Genomic DNA, 20,691 nt, shown 5'->3' with positions numbered 1-20,691 from the left:
GTAAACCCAGAGAAAATGAGGGCCATTCTTAAACATGAGGAGAGGAGAGGAGAGGAGAGGAGAGGAGAGGAGAGGAGAGGAGAGGAGAGGAGAGGAGAGGAGAGAGGAGAGGAGAGGAGAGGAGAGGAGAGGAGAGGAGAGGAGAGGAGAGAGGAGAGGAGAGGAGAGGAAAGGAGAGAGGAGAGGAGAGAGGAGAGGAGAGGAGAGGAGAGGAGAGGAGAGGAGAGGAGAGATTTATGAAACCATAGGGAATATGCAAAGACCCATCACCCTGTTTCTCACAGACTCATAAACTGGCACACACACACCCTCGCCTTCTCTCTCTTTCTTTCTCTCTCTCACACACACACACACACACACACACACACACGGACACACACACACGTCACTTGCTCCATTGAACTCCTCAGTTTGATGCAGTCAACCTGTCCAACCCTTACGGGAGCTGTCTGTACGCCGAGATGAAAGAGAGAGGATGAGTGTCTGCATTAGAAATAGGAGACTCATGTATGTTATACACAAAGCGAAATTGAATTTTAACGTTTCCATGACGAAAGCTGTTTCTTTTCGCACCAAATCATGCAAATGAAGGACACCATTATCCGATCCGCCCATATCGCAGTGAGTAAAGTCAGTTTCTCTGACTGGCAGTGTTCAGATTACAAACAGCGCCGTGTCAAAACAGTGCAACCTCTTTGCTGAGACAAAGGCTTCAAGTCTGACTCACATAATAAGAACAGAAAGAAATGGAATACAAAATCCAAACACTTAATCAGTCTGGGTCAAAGAAATCAAGTGTGTAACTCCAAAACTCTGCCGTTTAACAGAACTCGACAGACAGGCACTCCATCTATTTACTCCTGAACTATTATAATAACTTTAACCAAACTTTAGAAGTCATTTACTCAAAAAAGAGAGCGTCGATTTCCTCCATTTCTTAAAGTGCATCACCGAGAAGGGCTCTCTTCACAGCCGGCGTACCATAGCACCAAGATTTCTTTTACCGCACATAAGGCCTGTGCGGAACAAAGATTCGGGATGATTCTGAAAAACCTTCCACTTCACAACAATGCTACCAAACGAGATGGTGCGCCATCCCAGTCCCCAGAACAAAACTCTACTTCTGTGCTAACGGCTGGAAATTTTAGAGTGGGATATAATTGTTAGCCACTTTAAATACGAATGAGCACAGCAGGAGTGAGTTACCTGCTACTGTTGCATTTTCTAGCGACGATGAAAATGGCGCAAACAAAAAAAGGCGTGCGTCACCAAGAGAGTGTGTGGAGCGGTGGACAAGCAGCGAAGATGGCAGTTCAGCAGCGGGCGCTGATTACATCGATTACATGCATCCCGTTCGACAAACAAAACTAACAGCGACTTGACAAGCTGAGGCGCAGGCGACACCGTCGGCCGGCCTGAGTCGAGATGCACCGGATCAGTTCACACTGCTGCAACTTTCTAATACAATTTCGTCACGGCAGCGCAGAGGACAAGCACTTCAGCTGTCAGCGCAGCAGTACATTTAGGACTCGTGTCATACTGACATGGCTGTTACTAAAGTAAATTGATGAGGAGATTTTCCCTTCCGTCCCTCCGAAACTGCCATCTTGACCTGCTGCCAGCTTATTATGGACTTAACCGGCAGATTTCATTACCAGGCACAGTGTCCGATATAAAGTGTTGTCGGACTTCAGTGATTTGCTTGGTATTCCAAGACAAAAATGTAATTATTCCAAGCTAAGAGACTCATCTAAATGGATCAACAAGTTCGTTTGTTGCATCTTCAATACAGACCTCAGTCTTCATCTGATACAGACATGATGAAGGATGATGCATCCATTTACCTGGTTATATGATGCCCACTTACAGGCTGAGCTGAACTACATACAAGGCAATTACCTTTGGACACCAGATCTTCACAAATCAATCATTTTAGGGTATTTCGAACACCTGCAGATTAGTCTGGTAACACTGTATATGCTGTATGGCTGAATGACAATATATACTGGAGCTTTTATGTGACACTGGTTTATTACCTAATCATTTATTACCGTTCAAGTTCCTATTGTGCTCACATGGTGCACATTCAAACAGGTTTTTACTCAGCAAATAACCAGCTCAGGTCTGACTGCTGGTGTCTGCTCTACAGACAAAATGTCTTGTCGTGCGCTCCACCACTACTTCAGTGATTTGGTTGATTTGGTAACACAGAAATTAGCGTAAAGTTGTCAGTGTGTACTAAGCTGTGGGAAGTTGATAAGACTGTTTTCCTCTCAAACAGCTGGCATTCAATGTCACTTTCAGAAACAGCAGCATGACTGTATTAGCTGCCATTGCTGCAGAATGGGACTGATTTCCATAGTGGCTTTAATCACTGACAGCAAGAACTTGGTAGTGCGCAACTCAAAATGCAGAGCGCTCGAACCGCAATCAAACACGAACCTGCTGGCAAACTCACCGCCAAGAAAGAAACACAACTGAACCAGATCATGCGGGGAAAAACTGCGAGCTCCCAAAGAGAATAATTTCACAGTGAAGCTGACAGAAAAGAAAGCTCAGACTCCCACACACCCGTCTCCAAGAATGCAAAGTGAGTGCAAGGAGACAGAGGTTGACAAAATATGTGTCAGAGAAGAAAACAGTCTGTCTGGAGACAGAAGCTGTCTCACTTCCCTTTTCTTACCCACCGGCACGCCTGTCAGCTGCAAGGTGCAGCTCTGTGTCTAACGTGAAGTTTAAATGAATCCTGAAACCAGACGTCAGCCGGTAACAGCCAGGTCCGACAAACAACCAATATGACACAGATGTGTGTGTGTGTGTGTGTGTGTGTGTGTGTGTGTGTGTGTGTGTGTGTGTGTGTGTTTGTGTGTGACCCTCCCTACTTCAGGACTGTTTCAAGATCTGACATTAAAAGAGAGGCTTCGTAGGTGGAGTAAGGGTTACGGTTAGGGGCTATTGAATGCATTATATCAAATGGGTGTCCTCGCAAACATTGAAAGACAAAGATGTGTGTGTGTGTGTTACCTTTCTCTCTCTCCGTTTCACTTGTCTTCTGGCTTTTGTCCTGTCTGGGGGGGGGGGAGAGACAAACACAGACAGAAGAGCTGCTCAGCCACTCACTGTTTAAGTTCAGTCGCGTTTACTGCCATTTGCAGTGCACACACGATTATGCACACTCCTGTACACATGTTTGTCTTTGCTTTGAGCGAAACAAAACACAATATGGAAATGGGTCATCGCATGCACACATCAGCAGTAAGTCGGCGAGGCAGGTGAATGTTTCATACACAACAAATCCCATGTGCAGACCCCAACCGGCATAAATCTCTCTATAAATCTTTTTTTTTTTTTCCTGTGTGCCATAGAGCGCCGTTGTTGTCTGCAAACTATGAATAACTCATCAGTGAGTCACACTGGGTGAGACATGTTTCTTCATTACCATGAACACACACAGTGCTGTTAATTTCAGCTCAGTCCCACATGCAAAGTCCCGCTGCCCAGATACTGTATTTCCCCACGTCGATGAGACTATAAGAAGGGACAAGACCTTCATTTGAAACAGCTTTACGTGAGAGACACAACTTTATTTCTAATTCCCTTTGATTGATAGGTATATTTGTCCAGATTGTGATTCTTCTAACAATCACCGTTTTTACCATCATTGTATAAAGAAGTTTAGAGCTACTGGTCATAAATGAATGAGAATACAATTGATGAGGCGCACATGCACACACGCACACACACACTTTCTCATTTCAATAGTGTTATAATGAACACAGTACTGCTCTGCCCTAATGAGAACCAGGGTGTTTTAATGAGCAGAGGAATGTGACATAGAGACTTGAATCAAACTGACAATATCACAAGAGCTTTGCATATGGGTTGTTAGAGAGTCTAACTAAAACACACACACACACACCCACACCAAAAAGACGCATCCACATCAAACTGCTGGCAACAAACCCAGCCAAACCACAGCACACTTCTCGTGAAAGCTGTCTCGTACCTTACGCTCTGGCATCGCCTGTTGGACTTTGTATGTGGTGGCTTCAGAAATGTTCAAGGTTAGTCATGAGGGGACAGCAGCCATGAGTGACAAAGCAGCCAATATAAACATACTATATAATATCCATACTGAGAAAGCTGCTTCTTCTATCTCCAGTGACCCCTTTGGCAGTATACAGCGGAAACTGAATGTGTGTTTGATTAAATGCTGTTTTACGGTGAGCTCCACAGTCTGTTGGATGCATCTATACTCCTGCGATGTGTTGATAATTGATATACTTTACTGAAATAACAGAAAAAAACTGTAGCAGTACCTTAGTTTCGGTTTAAAATCAGCTGCAGTGGTGTTGGAACGATGGATGCAACCCGCCCTGCAAAACAACAGAGATGACAAACTGTGATATTTGCATTCCCTGAAGACAAAGCGTGTGATTGCTGCATCTGGGGCTATAATTGCACATAATTTTACACACTCGTCCAGCGTGGCGGTTTGTACAACATTTCCAACTTTGGTCTGTTCGGGATTTAGTGTTGTTTGGGGACATCCAAATACGGTATGTATCAAAGATTTGGAAAATTGGATGAGATATGAATTGTTTTGCCCTCGTGGACATAATCAAAAAATCCTAAACTGACAAAAAACATTTAATAGGAAGACGTTTCACCTCTCATTCAAGAGGTTTCTTCAGTTCTAACTAACCTGAGGAGGAGTTGCAGGATTTTAAACTCTGTGTGGGAGTGTCCTTAAAGAGTCTTTAATGACATGGGTGAGCTCTGAGTTTCAAGGTGGTCAGAACCACTTTTGGGTTGTTAACCCACCTTTAAGAGAGTTTCTAGTGCTAGGTGAGCCCAGGTATGAATGGTTGTTAAGCTGTCTGGGGAGGAAACTCAGTCCTTCATTGTAGGTGGGTGATGAGTAATGCCATAAGCCACCTCCGCTGTTCAGAGAAGGTCATTCCACTTTGACAGCATGGATTCTTTTGCTCTTTCAAACTATCTGTCTTCTCTGGCCAAGATGTCAACTTATATCTGAAGGAGGAACATCATTTGTGTGAGGATAATAATGTCAACATCTTTCAGAGGGACATCATTTGGCCACTACAACCAAATTGGGGAGTGACATATTCTAAGTGGCAACAGACAACTTATTCTGAAGAAAGAACTGATTCCAAGGCGAAACGACTCCCCCAAAGCAGGAGGCAAACACGGCGAAAAGTGAGAGTGATAGAAACCGATCAACTGTCCACCCGTCGTTAAATCGCCTCCCTTCAGTCTGTCCATTTTCCTGCTACTGTGCCGAGGCTGTGGTACCATGCTCTTGAAAAATAAGCTGCCTGAGGGCATTTCAGCACATAAGTGCAGCTGAAGGATGAGGCGGTTTCAGAAGGCAATGGACAGGCATTCACCCGCTAGAGCGCTTGAGTGTTGAGTCAAAGTCGATGTTTCACTTCAAAAAACTAGGACTTGAGATGGTTCATACCTAGCATTCTTTTTTCCAGATCAGTAGCCGAACCTGCCTACTTGTTGATACAACCAAGTGTTTTACTCTTCCTTTTCATAGTACTGAGACTGGGGTTTACAGGTGAAATTGGGATTCTTGCGGTTGTGTCTTGCTTTGGACCACAGCCAGGTCATTAGCAGTAGCCATGATGCTAACGCTCAAACTGTATGTTTAAACTAAACTAAAACGTGCTCTTCTAATTCTGAAGCGTGAACTACATTAAATCTATTTTATCCAATTAATAATTATATTCACATTGGGAGAATGATTACCCAATTGAATTTTTTCATAACTGTTATTGTACTTTGGCAATACAGGTAAAGTTTATTCAAATAAAGCCTACTGAGTTGAAAAAACAAATTGGAATCAATGTATGAGGAATATACATAGTAAAATATCTCAGACAGACGTTTAACGGTCGGCAATGTTGGATTATCCAACAAGTACTAGTGTGAGAAGATTAAGTGTCTTACTGATGTAGAAACAGTGTTTCCCATAAATACATTTTACATTGACAGGCCGCTAGAGAAACAGAAAGGCGGGGCAAGTCAGTGTGCATACATTAGGGTGGACATTTAAAGCAACACTATGTAGGAATAATGTAGGCTAACTAAAGCTATACTGAAGAAAATAGCTGATTTGGCCAAGTTAATTGAGTGTTATTGACTTTGAATACTGTTTTTTTCTAGCTGTTGGTCAAAACGTAACCACTTCAAATGGCAATGGAGTAACCACACACATATTGCCCTTCTCCTCATGTCCCACATCGATACAATACTCTTTCACATCCATTTCACTTCAGTCTCCTAGCCTTTAATGTATTTTTGATTTGCCAAACCAACGATTGTTTAAGCCCTGTCGTACTGGCGGCACATCTTATTTTTCAGTTAAAAAGAAAAAAAGCTACAACCAGCTAAGAGTATACTAACCTGCTGAGTTTGCTGGCCACAGGTGCCGAGTTGTTTGTCAGCGCTTCAGCTGCAGAGCTGTCACTGTTCACTCGCTGCCTCTGGGAAGAACTACAGCAGAACACAGAGGAAACAAAGTCAGTGAGCGAACTCTAACTCAGTCAGAGACAGATACAGTCAGGGCTGGATGTTTCCTGTACCAGGTTCAGATGATTTAGAGGATGTGGTCGGTTGATTCATCTGAGACCTCAATATTTCTTCTTAATGAAACCATTTCCCCTAACAAATATATTTCTCATCCCCATGAAGTTTTTCAAATAATACCCCCTGTATGAAAAGGCAGTAGTAATTCTGAATTTCTTTTGCAACAGTTCAAATAATAAACTTGAAATCAACCGACAAAACTTTGAGCCGCAGCCTTTTTTTTTTTAACCTCCTCGTATTCACTTATCTGTTAAGCGAGGATCCTTCCTACAAAAAGAGTTAAATAGTTAAAGATAGCGAGATAATGAGCGTGAATGTGACAAAGGCACTGGCAGAAAAAAGGAGAAGGAACGGCAAAGCACTCTGAAGGCTGTTAAGCTGCGGGCACAGAAGGAAGAAGCAGAAGGTATCTGAAATTCTCTCAGGAATATTCAATCGGAAGAAACTTGGAGAAGCCCTAGACGTTGCTGAAAGGGTACAAGAGTCTCCCATGAAGTCCATAACTGCAACACCAATATAGAAAAGTTGGGGCAAAGGATATAGAGTAAGTCTGGTTGAAAGGACTTCAGTCTTTTGGAAAGTTGAATAATGACCATTTTCTCTTAGAAGCAGAGGCAGCAGTGCGTCCTGTTGTCAAGGCCACACCCGAGCCTGCACAAAGTTTTTGATCCGACTAGCTTCAGTTACACCATGTAGACACAAACCATGATTATATGTGTTTACACCGCAGTCTCACAGCAAGCGACACCCACGCTGACCGGCGCGGCCGTAATTATCCGTGCTAGCAGGGCCAACAGGAGCCGACCCATAATGGTGTCCTCCCTCGGCTACAACCACTGTACGTCTGGGGCTCAACACACGAGTGGCTGAGAGAGTATAATTGTTAATGGTCTCCTGTGATTAAATCTGCGGTTTGGGGTTGGGTTTTACACCTATGTTTCTGAGTGTTTGCTTTCATACGGCCGTATAGGCCACATGCTGTTGGTGCGAACACATTTCACGCCGCCGCTGCTTCAAATTACCCCCGAACAAACCATTTGGAGTCTTTTGTTTTTTCGCGGACATTAGCAGTGCATTGTTGATGGTGCTATTGTTACAAGAAAACAAAAAAAAAAAACATATTTACCTTATCAGTATTAAACATTGCAGGTAGGTTCCCCTTTCCAAAACCTCTCTTATCCACCCGCGCTGTGCCTATCTGCCTATCTAAAGTGTTACTTACATATACATATATTGAAACTTCCAATGATTCTGTGCCATCCAAGATTTTTTTTTAACCATGTTGATGTAAAACGTTGCTTGAAAGTCTATTCTTTCCCTGACAATCTCAGGCTACTGTACACGTAATCATTAGTCACAAAGAACTTCAGCAGGAGCTCCAAAACTGTGGTTCCACCCACAAAATATGTGCCATGTCGTAAATGTAGATCTCCTGTCCATGCTAGCTTTACCCCGCTGTACAGTATCAACACAATACATACAATTGTACTTTAAACAGTGTAGTGAAACCTGTTCTCTGCATGTAACTCATGCCTAAAGAGCAGTGGGCAGCCATCGTTTAGCACCCAGCCAGATCATCCAGGCCAGTGCTTCAGTCAAGGACACTGAGAGAAAAAGTGATCACACTACATGCTTTAATGATGGGGGCAAAAGCCCTGCCGTCGTCAGAGTCACTACATTCATGTGACTGGGACTTCTCCTATACAGTGAAAATCACAACGTATCCTCTCCTCAAATATACCCCACTAACATTTCAGAAATTCCCAGACCACCGGAGAGCGTGATGTTTTGCGGAGCCGCGCGTCCAAGTCAACACTTTTTCACCTGAAGTGTAAACTGACAGTATCTGAAGCTATCAGCTCAAAAATCGTTTCAAAAACAAAATGTTTTGTGTGTAGGTGTCGTTCAGTGTGTTTGTCAGAGACAGAGAGATAGAGGGAAGCGGAGAGAGAGAGGTAATTATAGTGGGAGGAATAACGTTCACCTCTGGCCCTGCGTGGGCAAAATGCTACACTGTTTGTGTGTGTGTGCGCGCGCGTCTAAGTACAGTAGATTGGTGTGACTCTTGAGTGCTCTGACATGCATTCCATTTTTCTCTCTCTCCGCTGGTTTTTTTTCTGACTCCATCCTTCTCCTGAGCCCATTTCTCCCTCACTCTGCCCCTGCCTCTTGGTCTCATCTCTCCTCCTCATCCTCCCACTCAGTGCACTCAGCATTGCAAATCAGCCCGCCAACACAAATGCACACACACACACACACGCACGCACACACACGTGCATGCAGACACACACATAGCCAAAGGGAAGTGTTGTTAGGATCAGCAGGTTGCGTTGCTCTGCCTGTACTCACATTGTACCTGTTACTTTATTTATACCCTCTTTCTATTCTGTATGCTAATCTTTGCATGTTCACATTTTGTGTTTTACATCCACACAGGAGCCCAAATGCCAGGAGAGCCTTCATGGTCCCCTTAGCATTTATTTTATCACACTGATATAACATCTATATGTTTTTTGTTTTTTTTCAATAGCTAATAATCAAAGCGCTCACGGCTCCGTGACACCAAATAATTAAACTCAGGAAAAGTAATTACAGTTCAAGGTTCTTAACACCAGACTTTTACACTCCACTCCCATTAGCAAGGGTCAATTAACTTGAGTTATGCTGTCAACACAGCATGTCCACAATTAGCATTCAAAAGGGCACTGATGCTAATGAGTGAACACATTACATCATGTTTTTAGAAACACAAATTATACAGGCAAATACAAATCAATTTAACTCAACAGCCATAACAAAGACAACATTAGCACCAGGTTGTTACTATAGGTAACAACACAATATAGCTTTCTGTTTTACATGTTCTGTATCATACAGGCTCCTTCCCCTACTTGACTCCATGGCTGGATTGGCACCAAATCTGACGTTCGGGTGAAAACACAGGTACTCCCATTCATGTTGAATGAGGGGAGAACAACTTTTCTGCTGTGGTGCTGACCACAGGGGGGTTCCGAAAAAATAAATGCAGCCCGCTGCAGAGGGATCACAACGCCTCTTTGCGCGGCGTTATGTTTCACTTGAGATTACTCGGTTTGGTCTGGCGCCCACACAATAATCATCTGGCTTGCAGTTTACTGTTTGTTTACTATTATTCTTAACTTGTCGATGTGGACTAATGATCACTGGTAGGATGAGCTAACAACATAACAGCAGCATAGCAGCTTTGCCTTTTGGCAAAGTGATCAGTAGGGGGGGGGTCCCAACAAGTCACATGTGGACCATAGAGTAACAGTAACTTCAACACAGCTGCATTACACTGCTCTGTTTAGGACAGATTTGGTCTGGATACAGCCAATGTAGTATATAAGTATAATTCACCTCTAGTCACATCCATGTACAGCTGTAATTTTTTGTCCTATAAACTTTTTTGTGACAAAGTAGTATGTGTTCCACTCATTCCATCAGAGACAAATAACTTAAAAGATATCACTGCAACTTGAAACTGATATGATATACATGTTTCTCACTGTGTGTTAACCTTTGACCATGACTGTATTTGCCCACTAAAAAAATTGCATGTGCATAGCCTGTAAATCAGGATTCAGGCAGCAGTGAAACTCCTGACCACCATCCGTTTTCCCTCTGCAAGGGCAAAGTCTGCCTACTGAATTGATTTGTCCGTGGATGGAGTCGCTGCTTCAAGAGGCTCATCTACGCCCATAGCAGTTACATGCTAGCCCACATTATTTCTGCCTCAAGAGCCCGAGAAAGCCTTACGGTGAGAGCACCATTCAACAGCCACCACCCAGCATGGACTGCCTCGCTGCCGTCCTGATTCCTCACTCAAGTGCCTGGTCAGCCCTGGATAGCAAAATGCTGGAATATTTTCATAAAACTGCCTATAATCAAGGGACTATTTGGATCCATCTTGTTTTGTCAGCACTCTAAACAGCAGGATGAGGAGAAGATACTACTAAACTGCGTCTGCCTTTCTCTTCTCCTTCTTATGAGAAAAGAGATGAGGCGGAGCTTGACTGGGCTACCTGCTTGAAGGTGTGCCTTAAACCAATGACGCGCTTGTCTCAATCCATGTAGTGCTATCCAAGAATCACAGCTAACAAAGTTGCTCCGCTAATTCAGTTGTAAACACAAAAAAACGGCTCGGCTCAATTCAGTGCAGTAGAACCGGTGCTGGACACGTATTCAGCACGGCTCGGTTTGACTGCAAATGAGGGAATATCTATATTGCAAGAACGCGGTTGACTCCTTCCCAATACCAAGACAAGAAACGTTTAGTTTTCCCTATTTGTCACCCGTTTATATATATATATATCTTTCACGAGGGAAGCTCTCAGCTCAGTGTAGTTGGTAGGTTGAGCAAGCACATGGTAATTTCAGTTTGCTGCTTCACAGTTTGAATTGTCAAGCCTATTGAGCCTGTTAGAGGGCAAAGCCTGCATGAAGTAGAGCTGCATAATTCTGAAGGGTGTAAGAGTGTGTGTGTGTGTGTGTGTGCGTGTGGGGGGGGTTAAATACATGAATAATATTTTCAACAGTTTCTTTTCCTTCTGAGAAACAGCCAAGTGTTACTATATTATTAGCTCTAGTTGTGTGTGTGTGTGTGTGTGTGTGTCTCTGTGGATAACACATTATTTTTCTGCTTACTCTGCCTCCATATGAAATCTTTTTTACCATATTGATACACAAATAAACAGAATAAATTCGCACCTACAGGAACCTGTTAGAGCAGCTGTCTAACTGCTCTCTCTCCTCAGACGCATCGACAAGATTAGAGAGAGAGGAGAGGATGTTTCTCATTTTTCCCTGTTTACTGATGTTAGGGTAAGCCTGGTGTTATTATTTATTATCTATACTGTCAACAAATCCCACGAAAAGACTCAAACCAACGATGTTTTTGCATCTCTCAGTACTTTGTGAATTGCCCACCCTGTCTGTGGCTGACATCCCCAAGCTCAAACAATTCATACTTTAGACATAAATCTTGAAGACAGCTCACAAATATATATTTTCTATATTTTTCTATATATTAATATAAATATTATATATATTTTTCTTCTTCCATGTTGTTTTTTGTTAAACGGCACTCATTTAAAAGGAAGTAGTGCAGTTGCTTGGAACAATTTTCAGCTGACCGATGGAGGTCGAGGCAGATGGCCGCCCACCATTGAGTCTGGTTGTGCTCAAGGGTTCCGCCTGCTAAAATGCAGTTCTGTGTTGGGTATCTGTAAATAAATGAATCCAGGAGTTTGAGCTAGAACTGCTCAAGTTGTCAGAAATTGGTGCTATATAAATAAAGATTGATGGATTGATTGATTGACTCACATGTTGTGCTTTGGGGAGAAGAAAAATACTTCTTACTCTTTCTTTCACTCGCTTTTGCTTTTCTCCACTGGGGCCACAAGAATTAACACAACATGAAAAAGTTCCTGGCAGCTGCTTTAAGTTTATATATGTACATATGTTTAATACTCAGCGCTGCAATACAGTTAATCAATTCAAACTAGTTCCTTTTTGTTCTTCAGGACACTCCCACACAAAGCTGAACAGCCTGCATCTTCCTTCCAGTTAGTTCGAAGTGAAGAGGCCTCTTGGAGGAGAGGTGAAATGTCTTCAAGAAACTGAAACACATCCAACTGTCCATAATACAGCACTTTTATTTATAACAGTTTTTTTTTTTAATGTCAAGGAGTGCAGTTATGTGCTCTGCGCTGGGGGGATCCAGTAATGAGCACTAAAAAAGGGAAGGTGTGACCATCAATCGGAACTGTCTGGGGTCTGCTGGTGTCCAATAGTCCAATATCTAATTGTACTCAAGCTCAGAGTGTTTGTCTACATCTGATGTCACTGAAGATGAACATTCCACAAGACTGACGCTGTTATTCTGAGTGGCAGCATCTCTGAACATTTTGTCAGTCTGTGCACCTAAACAGCCCTGTGAAGGTTCTACAGCTTCTAAAACAGTTCGGAGGTCTGTTTGTTTAAAATCACCAACTAATATACAGTCGCAGTCAAAAGTGTGCATAATTGTGAAGAACATGTGTATCGTGGAAGTCTTGAGTTTTTCTGTGATGGAATGAGTGTAACCACTACAACTTTGTCGCATAAAAGATTCATGAAGTTTGGTCAAGCTCAATAATGAATTTATTATAGATGATCTGAAAATGGGGCCAAATCTGCTGTGTCAAAATTATACATAAAGTAATTATAACATTTGGCTAAATGCTCCTCTGCCATTTTCAACTCAATTATGCCCTTTTGGTAGCCATCCACAATCTTCTGGTAGACCTCTGGCTGGATTTTTACCCATTCCTCGCGACAGAATTGGGGGGAGGTCCAACTAAATTTGTTAGTTTCAGCCACGGTGGTATGTAGGTATGGTGTTCTTTGGGTTCAAGGCCGTACCTTCTCGCCTCTTAACATATTGCTGGTCATTGTGGCCAAACAACTCAATGTTGTTTCATCTGACAACAGAGTTTTTTCTTTGTCTACGTGATCATCAGCAAAACTCCATCGAGTTGGACACTCTCACCTGTCTTCCGGCAGCTTCTAAATTCACTGAGATGCTTCTTGATAAAGACCTAGAATAAATCAGGATTTGGTGCAATCTTCATGACTGTTTTTTTTCTAATAAGGAGTTTGTGTTCCACTCATTTCATCACGGAAAAATGAGACCTGAAGAAATCATTGGAAGTGAAGACCGACATGATGTACATGTTCTTTACAAGTGCATGTGATCTCCATCTGGTGGTTTTGGTCATGTTGTTGCTGACGACATCATAAGAATTCCTGCAGTGCATTTTTTCCTTTCACTTGCATCCGGAAGAATATGAACAGCAACCATGAAAAAAACTGGTGAATTCTCTAGGCCGATAATGTAGTCGACAACTTGGCATCAAAAATTCATCTGACGAACACTGTCTATTCAGTGCTCACATTGTGCTCACCCCTGCAAAAGGTGTCCCCACCCAGTGAATTGGGAACATTAAAGGAGCTACTAGCCGCCACATCTACATATATCACCATCGCCATTCAAGTCAACGCAGGAAAATCTGCCTGGCGTCAGTATGTCTTTGACAGACAGGGTCCTTGCCTTGCTTCTGCTACCCCCAATATGCCTCTTCTGTACATAATGCCTTGTACATTATAATGTCTTTCAACAATGCTCAGAGGCACGCTGTTCTTCAGAAGTTTGTGTTTTGATTCATTCTTTAAGTAGCAGTAAATCTAACCAAATGTACTCAGCTAAATCTGCAGAATTATCAAGTCTGGTTTTAATTACTTGTCAGCCACAGTTTGTCTGCACACAAATACAGAGTGGACCCAAGACAACTGCAGGCAAGCTGTCAGCTCGTTGCATCTACCAGTTCACTTGGCACAAAACGCAATTTGAGCCCAGCACTGTACAGCATAACCCTGGGGGATAGTTTCCAACGGTTGAAAACCTCCTGCTGCCTTAATATTCAGCCTACAGCTTTCTGCACTTTCACTACTGGCATCAGACCTTCTGCTCAAACGTCACTACTCTGGGTATTTCCAGCAGACCATAACAACCGACGCTACTCAGCCATTCTTTAAAAGGAACAATCTAGACAACTAATTAATGAACAATAGAAGAGTCATACAAAAGCACCACATTTTGAAGGAAGATAATTAAAAAAGATGTTATTCAACAGCGGAATACCACCCTGGCTCTGAACTGATTGGATATTTTGGATCAAAATATCAAACATTCTTAGACCAAATGAAAGAAAAAGACCAAAGCCAAGCCAAAAGTCGCCGTGTGACCATGAACTTAGACCTAGATTTTAACAAGACGTGAGGAGAGTTACAGTTAGATTTACAAGTCTCTGTAAGGAGTCAATAAAACAGCTGCAGGTGATCAGATTCAGTTTAGTCAGAGCTGTGCTTGTTGCCACATAAAATAATGGCTGCGGTTGCTGGTGATTGCCCTACCTGCTGTTGACCAAGCTGGAGGAAGGGTTAACCAGGTCAGGCATGGCCGACGGGGAGGTGCCTACAGTCGTCATAACAACCAGTTCAGGGTCCAGAATGAAGATCTCTTCCTGGGAGATTTCCGACACGTAGTTGAGATGCTCCTGATAGAAACATTAAAACACGGTTTCAAGCATTCAGCAATTCTTGACTGGCCTCCTGTGATACAAAGTGGTTGTACACGCTGCTGTTTCTTCCACATTCTGTTGATAATGTTCATTTTATATGTTTTCCCATTCACGTTGCATCTTTAATTCTTAAACAAAAATATATTTTCTTCATTAATCAACACCAGAAAAATCTGTAACGGAAATCTTCAACTGAATGGAAGCTGACCTTGAAGTAACTAGCTGCGTACAGTTTATTTTCTTTTTTCTTTCTCCCTTTTTTCCTTTTATTTCATCACATTATACTATGGATGTTATTTTACCAGTAATACAAGTCATTAGAATAACATCATCTATCACAGTACATGCAATTTTATTTTGTAGCCCTTCACAACTAAACAAAAATCATTAAAAAGAAAAAATGAGAAAGCAGCTCACTCATTTTTAACACTGCCTACATGGCCCACAGGGAAAAGGAATTAAATAAACTTATAGTGTTACAGACTTATGGTGACTGCAATAAAACAGACTGGCCGAGGCTTGTGTCATGATTCTTCGCCTCAAATAAACGTCTCTCTATTCAGTTAAATCAATATATGATACATATAATCCACTGAACAGAGGGGTGCTGCGAGGGGAGTCTTCACAGCACTTCAGTCTCAGAGTGGCCTCAAGCTGGAGCGCCTGCTTTTTGAAGAACGTTCCCACAGTCCCATTCAATCAAGACACTTTGCAGTTTTGGATGGAGGAAAAAAAAAAAAAAAACAACTGAGCAGCAGCGCACCTCGGGAAGACCAGCATCCTCCTATGACCATGAAACTTTAAACTCTGACTCCAAACTAAGAAGGAGCTGAATGATAATGAGACACAGTGGCCAGATGCAGCCTCTGTACCAGTGGTGTTAGGAACCACTTGTCAGAGTTTTATGCCAAGTATGCCTTCACAAACCCTAACAATGGGAATAATTAACCTGCTGGCAAGACACCAAATTCTGTTCATGGTCATGAACAGTGGACATCTGCTTCCACTGCTGCAGCATTAAGTGACAGGGAGAGATTCAGCCACATATATAAGTAGGTCTCCCGCACACTTGCTGTGAGTCCAAGGGCACAGCTTTCAATGGGGACAAGTGTGGGGAAAATAACTCTCGCCCCTGTCACTTTTACAGTTTCAGTTTGAGTCAGTCGGTGAATTAAATTCAAATGGCGTCCTATTACTGTCCAAGCTCTAAAATCCAGATGGGAGGTGCATTTATTGATTAAAAGCTGAAATACAAATCTACGTCAGCGGCAGTAATTAAGCTTTATTAGCAGCAGTAGGTAGTTTCAGGCCTTTGAAGCTGAGTTAGGCGAGATGGACTTACTTGTGCTCTGTCTATCCTGTAGAAACGATCTGCTGTCGTGGCTGAAAAGACAAAACAGAATCGCCCTGTTAACCGATGAAATATTACCTATGGTGAGAGAAAACCTGGCACTTAGATTCGTTGACTTAAAGCAGAATGTTTCTTGTTCGTGCCAGAAAGCAAATGGCTGTTATCATCGTTAAATTGTACATGGGTTGGCTCCCCATGTCTGAGGCAATTATACAGAGAGCCACAGTATTATGACAACCTGCAGTGGAACATGAAGAGACAGTATCATCACACAGTAAAAAAGCATATTAGAAGTCTTACACCATAAAAGTGTGGAGTAGAGAACTACATAATTCCACTTTATTTTCTACAGAACTGTACCTGCTTTTTTTTTTAAATTGTCAACTTACTTTTTGGTCTTTTTCATGAATTTGATAAGGATAGTAGTAAAATTAAGGTTCATATACTGATCATCCAAATCATTAAAAGGAATAACAATGCAATATTCTATTCTTGTGGGAAACCTTGGGTATTGGTATTCATATGGATGCCACTTGACATGCACCACCCATACAAACACCGTTGCAGATCACGTGCACCCCCTATGGCAATGTCGCTACCCGACGGCAGCCACAGTGGGACATAGCGTTGTACAGCACCACAAAAACTGCTCAGGAACACGACGTGGCCTCCAGATTCCCCAGATCCCAATCCAATTAAGCAACTGTGGGATGTACTGAACCACGGAACTCAAAGGATTCCCACCCAGATGGTGCCAGATCCAACAGGACACCCTGACAGGCCAAGTCTGATGCATAGTTATACCTCCATGTATAAGGCTTGTTCTTGCATGTCCCACGAATGCTTGAACTTATTAAGATCTGGGGAATTCGGACGCCATGGTGACACTTTGAGCTCTTTGTTACGTTTCTCAGGTTACGCCACAACACTTTTTGCGCCGTTGCAGGGCGCATCGTCCTGCTGAGGGGGCCACTGCTACAGGGGAGCGCTTGGTCTCATTTGATGAGTGGTGCGTGCAAAGCATCATTTGATTGCCAGACAAAAAAAATACCAATTTCTACATAATGTTGCTTTAATGTTTTTGGGTGATCGGTGTGTATGTACATTGCCACCTACTGTCAAAGAAGAAACTTGCTATCATCTCGCGACCGCAGTCGTCAGCTTCCACAATAAGCGAGGTTTACATTCGTTGCGTCATAATCAAAACCTCAGCCAAAGTGATACTGAGCTTGGCTGTCCTCTACAGAGGCAACACCTCAGAGTATCACGTTTGATCAGAAGCCACAACAGAAGGTGACACAGACCGCATAACCAATATAAATTCCATTTTGTGTGGTTTTCCTTTCAGAAAGACTTTGAGCAGGCAACCTGATTACTTGTCAGGTGCTTGTTCTATACATTTAGTGAGCCACATAGCCTGGACTAAATTCTAAAATACAGTCAGGTGCTAAAAATTTGATCCCGCTGTTACCAGTGCTGGGTCGGGCTATAGGCCACTTCACAGGCCAATATTGGGTCAACTGTCCCTGATGTCCCATAAGATCACAGCGCGACTGAACACCTTCCAACCACGCACACATTTGCTCCGTCCTCAACAAACACTACTCCCCTCTCTCTCTCTTTTTCAGCCAGCTATCTTTGTTTGTGTCTCGCTCTCTGCTAAATTCCACCAGGACCCACAAGCAGAGGTGTGTGTATGTGTGTGTGGATCTGTATGCAAAACATTGTGTAAGATGTGGGATTTTTCTCTCTTTGATATTTCTGATAATCTGCTGCGGTATGAGATGAATATTCATGACGTTTACCGCAAAACAGGATCTGATGGAAGTGTGCTTTATGTTATTTAAAGGAATGCCATCACCATCCTGTGTTTGCAGGTTTAAGTATCCAGGAAGACATCTCCAGCACCTCTGCACAGCCAAAAGCATTCTAAAGGCATCCTCTCATGCTGTTTGACCTGTTGATCTCTGACAGGTGCTACAGGAACATCAAGGCATGGATCAGCAGACAGGACCACAGGCACACAAGTCAGAGAAACATTTAATGACCCTTCAGGCCCTCTTTAGATGGTCTATGGCACTTGGTCTAAAGCGCGAGGTGAATTATGTGATCGAATGAATATTATGTAATTGTATTACAAGACTTAATATTAATTTTCACTTTAAAACCAACACACATCTGAAACTAGCACTGACACTGCCTGCCACTTGCACCGAGCATCAGATAGAACCCCTTGTGTGCAATATGATGACATGATGTATGAAAGACGTGTGTTTGCTCAGTGAGATATTTGGATTTGCCAAGCGCTCTTTAGTTTTGTAGATATGACTCTATACAGCACATAAAAAATGTTTGCGGATAGTGAAATATCTGTGGGGTGCGATAAACATTTGTGGACTGTCTTCAGTGACTTTCATTTCTGGCCAAGGATTTTTTTTTTTTTCAAGGAACATTTTGTCTGTAATTTGATGACACAAGGCTGCACGCATATGAAATGTATAGGTTACTTCAATTTGACTTTTAATTGTATTTCTTTATTTATTTTCATGGTAAGTGGGGAGAACAGACAAGAGTGTCCAGGTAGTAAAACTGATGAGGAAAGGAGTAAAATCTTAACAAGCTGATGTACTTACAGTCAAGGAAACACCACTTTGGAGATAATCTCTGCGAGGACAGAATCCTTGGCTTGTCAGCTTCTTCCTGAATGACATACAGAAAAAAAAACAGTTACATAAGCGCAGGAGATAACTGGCAGGATTGGCTGACTTTATTTTCATGTTCCACTATTCTACTAAGAATATTTCCTCTACGATTCAAATCTCGGTCTTGGTCAAGACAGTTACATACACAAAAATAAGAATAAAATAAAAAAAAACACAAACAAGCAGCCAAGTAATAAAGGTGTCTCTGCAGCTCACACCGTGATGAAGGTGCACAAACTTTAAAAGCCCTGTCACCACAGACAGCGCCTGCTCCAGGAATCATGTACAACCTTTCCCCCCCCGCCCGCATGATCAAAGTTGCAGCTGCCGATATTTTTAGAAGAGTCAAAAAGGGGGGGCACAAGCAAGGTGGCAGTTTGTACAGTGTGTCATTAAAAAGAAAAATGATTTATTTCACTCCACGGTTGCACAAGAAAGACCAAGACACGTTCTCATACGAGCTGCAGCGATGTGTGGGGAAACTCTAATCAGAGACAAATTACGATTCAGCATCCAGCAAAAAATGCATGCATATATAAAATATCAGCATGATCAACGGCTGATAAAAATGTCGCTTGAATTAATCTTTTCCTTGCACCAAAAGGCAAACAGTGCAACTTTCTACTGTATAATGGAACCCAACTTCACCTCAAGCGTAGACACTTGTGGGCGCTGGGACTTCTTGTTAATTCGTGTACTCTATTCAACCTCTGCCCAAAAAGTTAGACATCTCTAGGCTGAGACCCATCCTCCATCCCCATCCAAGAGTGAAAATATAACCTCCTTGGTGGATGTAAAAAAAAGAAAGAAAAGAAACATATTTCATATTCATGAAATTCATAGAATAAAATGATACATCAGTTAGACTCAAACATCTTTTTCAGCTTCGATCAGCTCTGTAAAGTTTTAAACTGCGTGAAACAATTCTGTGTCTGTGACCTCAGGGAAAGTTGCCAACACCTACATATACAGCCACCTCATTACTGCAACTTCTTGTATTTTGGTATCACTCGGCCTTCTTTTCATTCAGCCTCCAATTAGCTCAGAAAACCACAGCAAGACTTTTAACAAGATCAGAAAACAGACACCGCATTACTGAGATTCCTGCCTCCAAGCTCTGGCGCCCTGTTAGCTGTATTCTGAAGTTAAAAACCTTGTTCTTTGTTTACACAGCACTGATCTTACCCCCGTCTCTATCAGTGAATCCCTGCCCCCATATCACACTGCTGGACACCTCAGATCCCCTGATCAAAGATTACCGTCTGTCCAGAGATCAAGGACTAAATGCTGTAGAGTTGAGCTTTCTCTAGCCTGATGTTCCATATGGTTTGTTAAAAAAAAAAAAACGGGGAACTCTCTTCAGTTCGTTCTTCTCACTCGATTGATGATTTCAACGTAAAAAAAACACTTTCACTGTCCGCTGTTCCTGCATTTGGACTTAGGCGTATGTTGTTTGTGTGCAGTTACCATGGCTACGGGTTAGGTTGTGCTCCTCTGGAACAGATGTTCTCTCCGCTGCCGAGCAGTGACTCACTCAGAGGCCGTTCCCCTCACTTGTTCACTAAAACAATGTTCATCGTCTTAGTAAAATCCAAGAGGAGACGCTAAAATGTCAGGAGACGCAGTGATATTCCTTGAGTTAACATCTAATAATGACTGTTATATAATTAATATATACGGTGCTTTTCATGATACTCAAAGATAATTTGAATAATTACATTATAAAGCTAGAGATTTGCTTACTTTAATCCTGAAATGTACTCAGTTGCTTCTGATAGCAGCGGAGCAACTTGATGTTAATGTTATTCCCACAGCACTTAACGTTATATTAGCTCATGGTGAGTTACTGTGGACACAAAGTAGTGTAAATATTGCAAAT

The 20,691-nt window shown here is 42.4% G+C and overlaps 1 protein-coding gene across 6 annotated transcripts in view; it reads right to left on the bottom strand.

Annotated features, from left to right (window-relative positions):
- Positions 1-20,691, bottom strand: part of dgkza (diacylglycerol kinase, zeta a) — an 89,546-nt gene that overhangs the window by 10,989 nt on the left and 57,866 nt on the right. For all 6 annotated transcript variants that reach the window (XM_037091251.1, XM_037091246.1, XM_037091249.1 and 3 more), the window contains 6 exons: positions 18,744-18,810; positions 16,102-16,142; positions 14,593-14,735; positions 6,436-6,525; positions 4,320-4,376; positions 3,025-3,068 (listed from right to left, as the gene is read on the bottom strand). In XM_037091251.1, coding sequence (XP_036947146.1) covers positions 3,025-3,068; positions 4,320-4,376; positions 6,436-6,525; positions 14,593-14,735; positions 16,102-16,142; positions 18,744-18,810 — 442 coding nt within the window. The remainder of the gene's footprint in view (positions 1-3,024; positions 3,069-4,319; positions 4,377-6,435; positions 6,526-14,592; positions 14,736-16,101; positions 16,143-18,743; positions 18,811-20,691) is intronic.

The sequence above is a fragment of the Acanthopagrus latus genome, chromosome 24, assembly GCF_904848185.1.
Source record: "Acanthopagrus latus isolate v.2019 chromosome 24, fAcaLat1.1, whole genome shotgun sequence".
Lineage (NCBI taxonomy): Eukaryota > Metazoa > Chordata > Actinopteri > Spariformes > Sparidae > Acanthopagrus > Acanthopagrus latus.
Note: the sequence above shows the minus strand (reverse complement) of the source record. Positions and strands in the feature narration are given on the sequence as shown.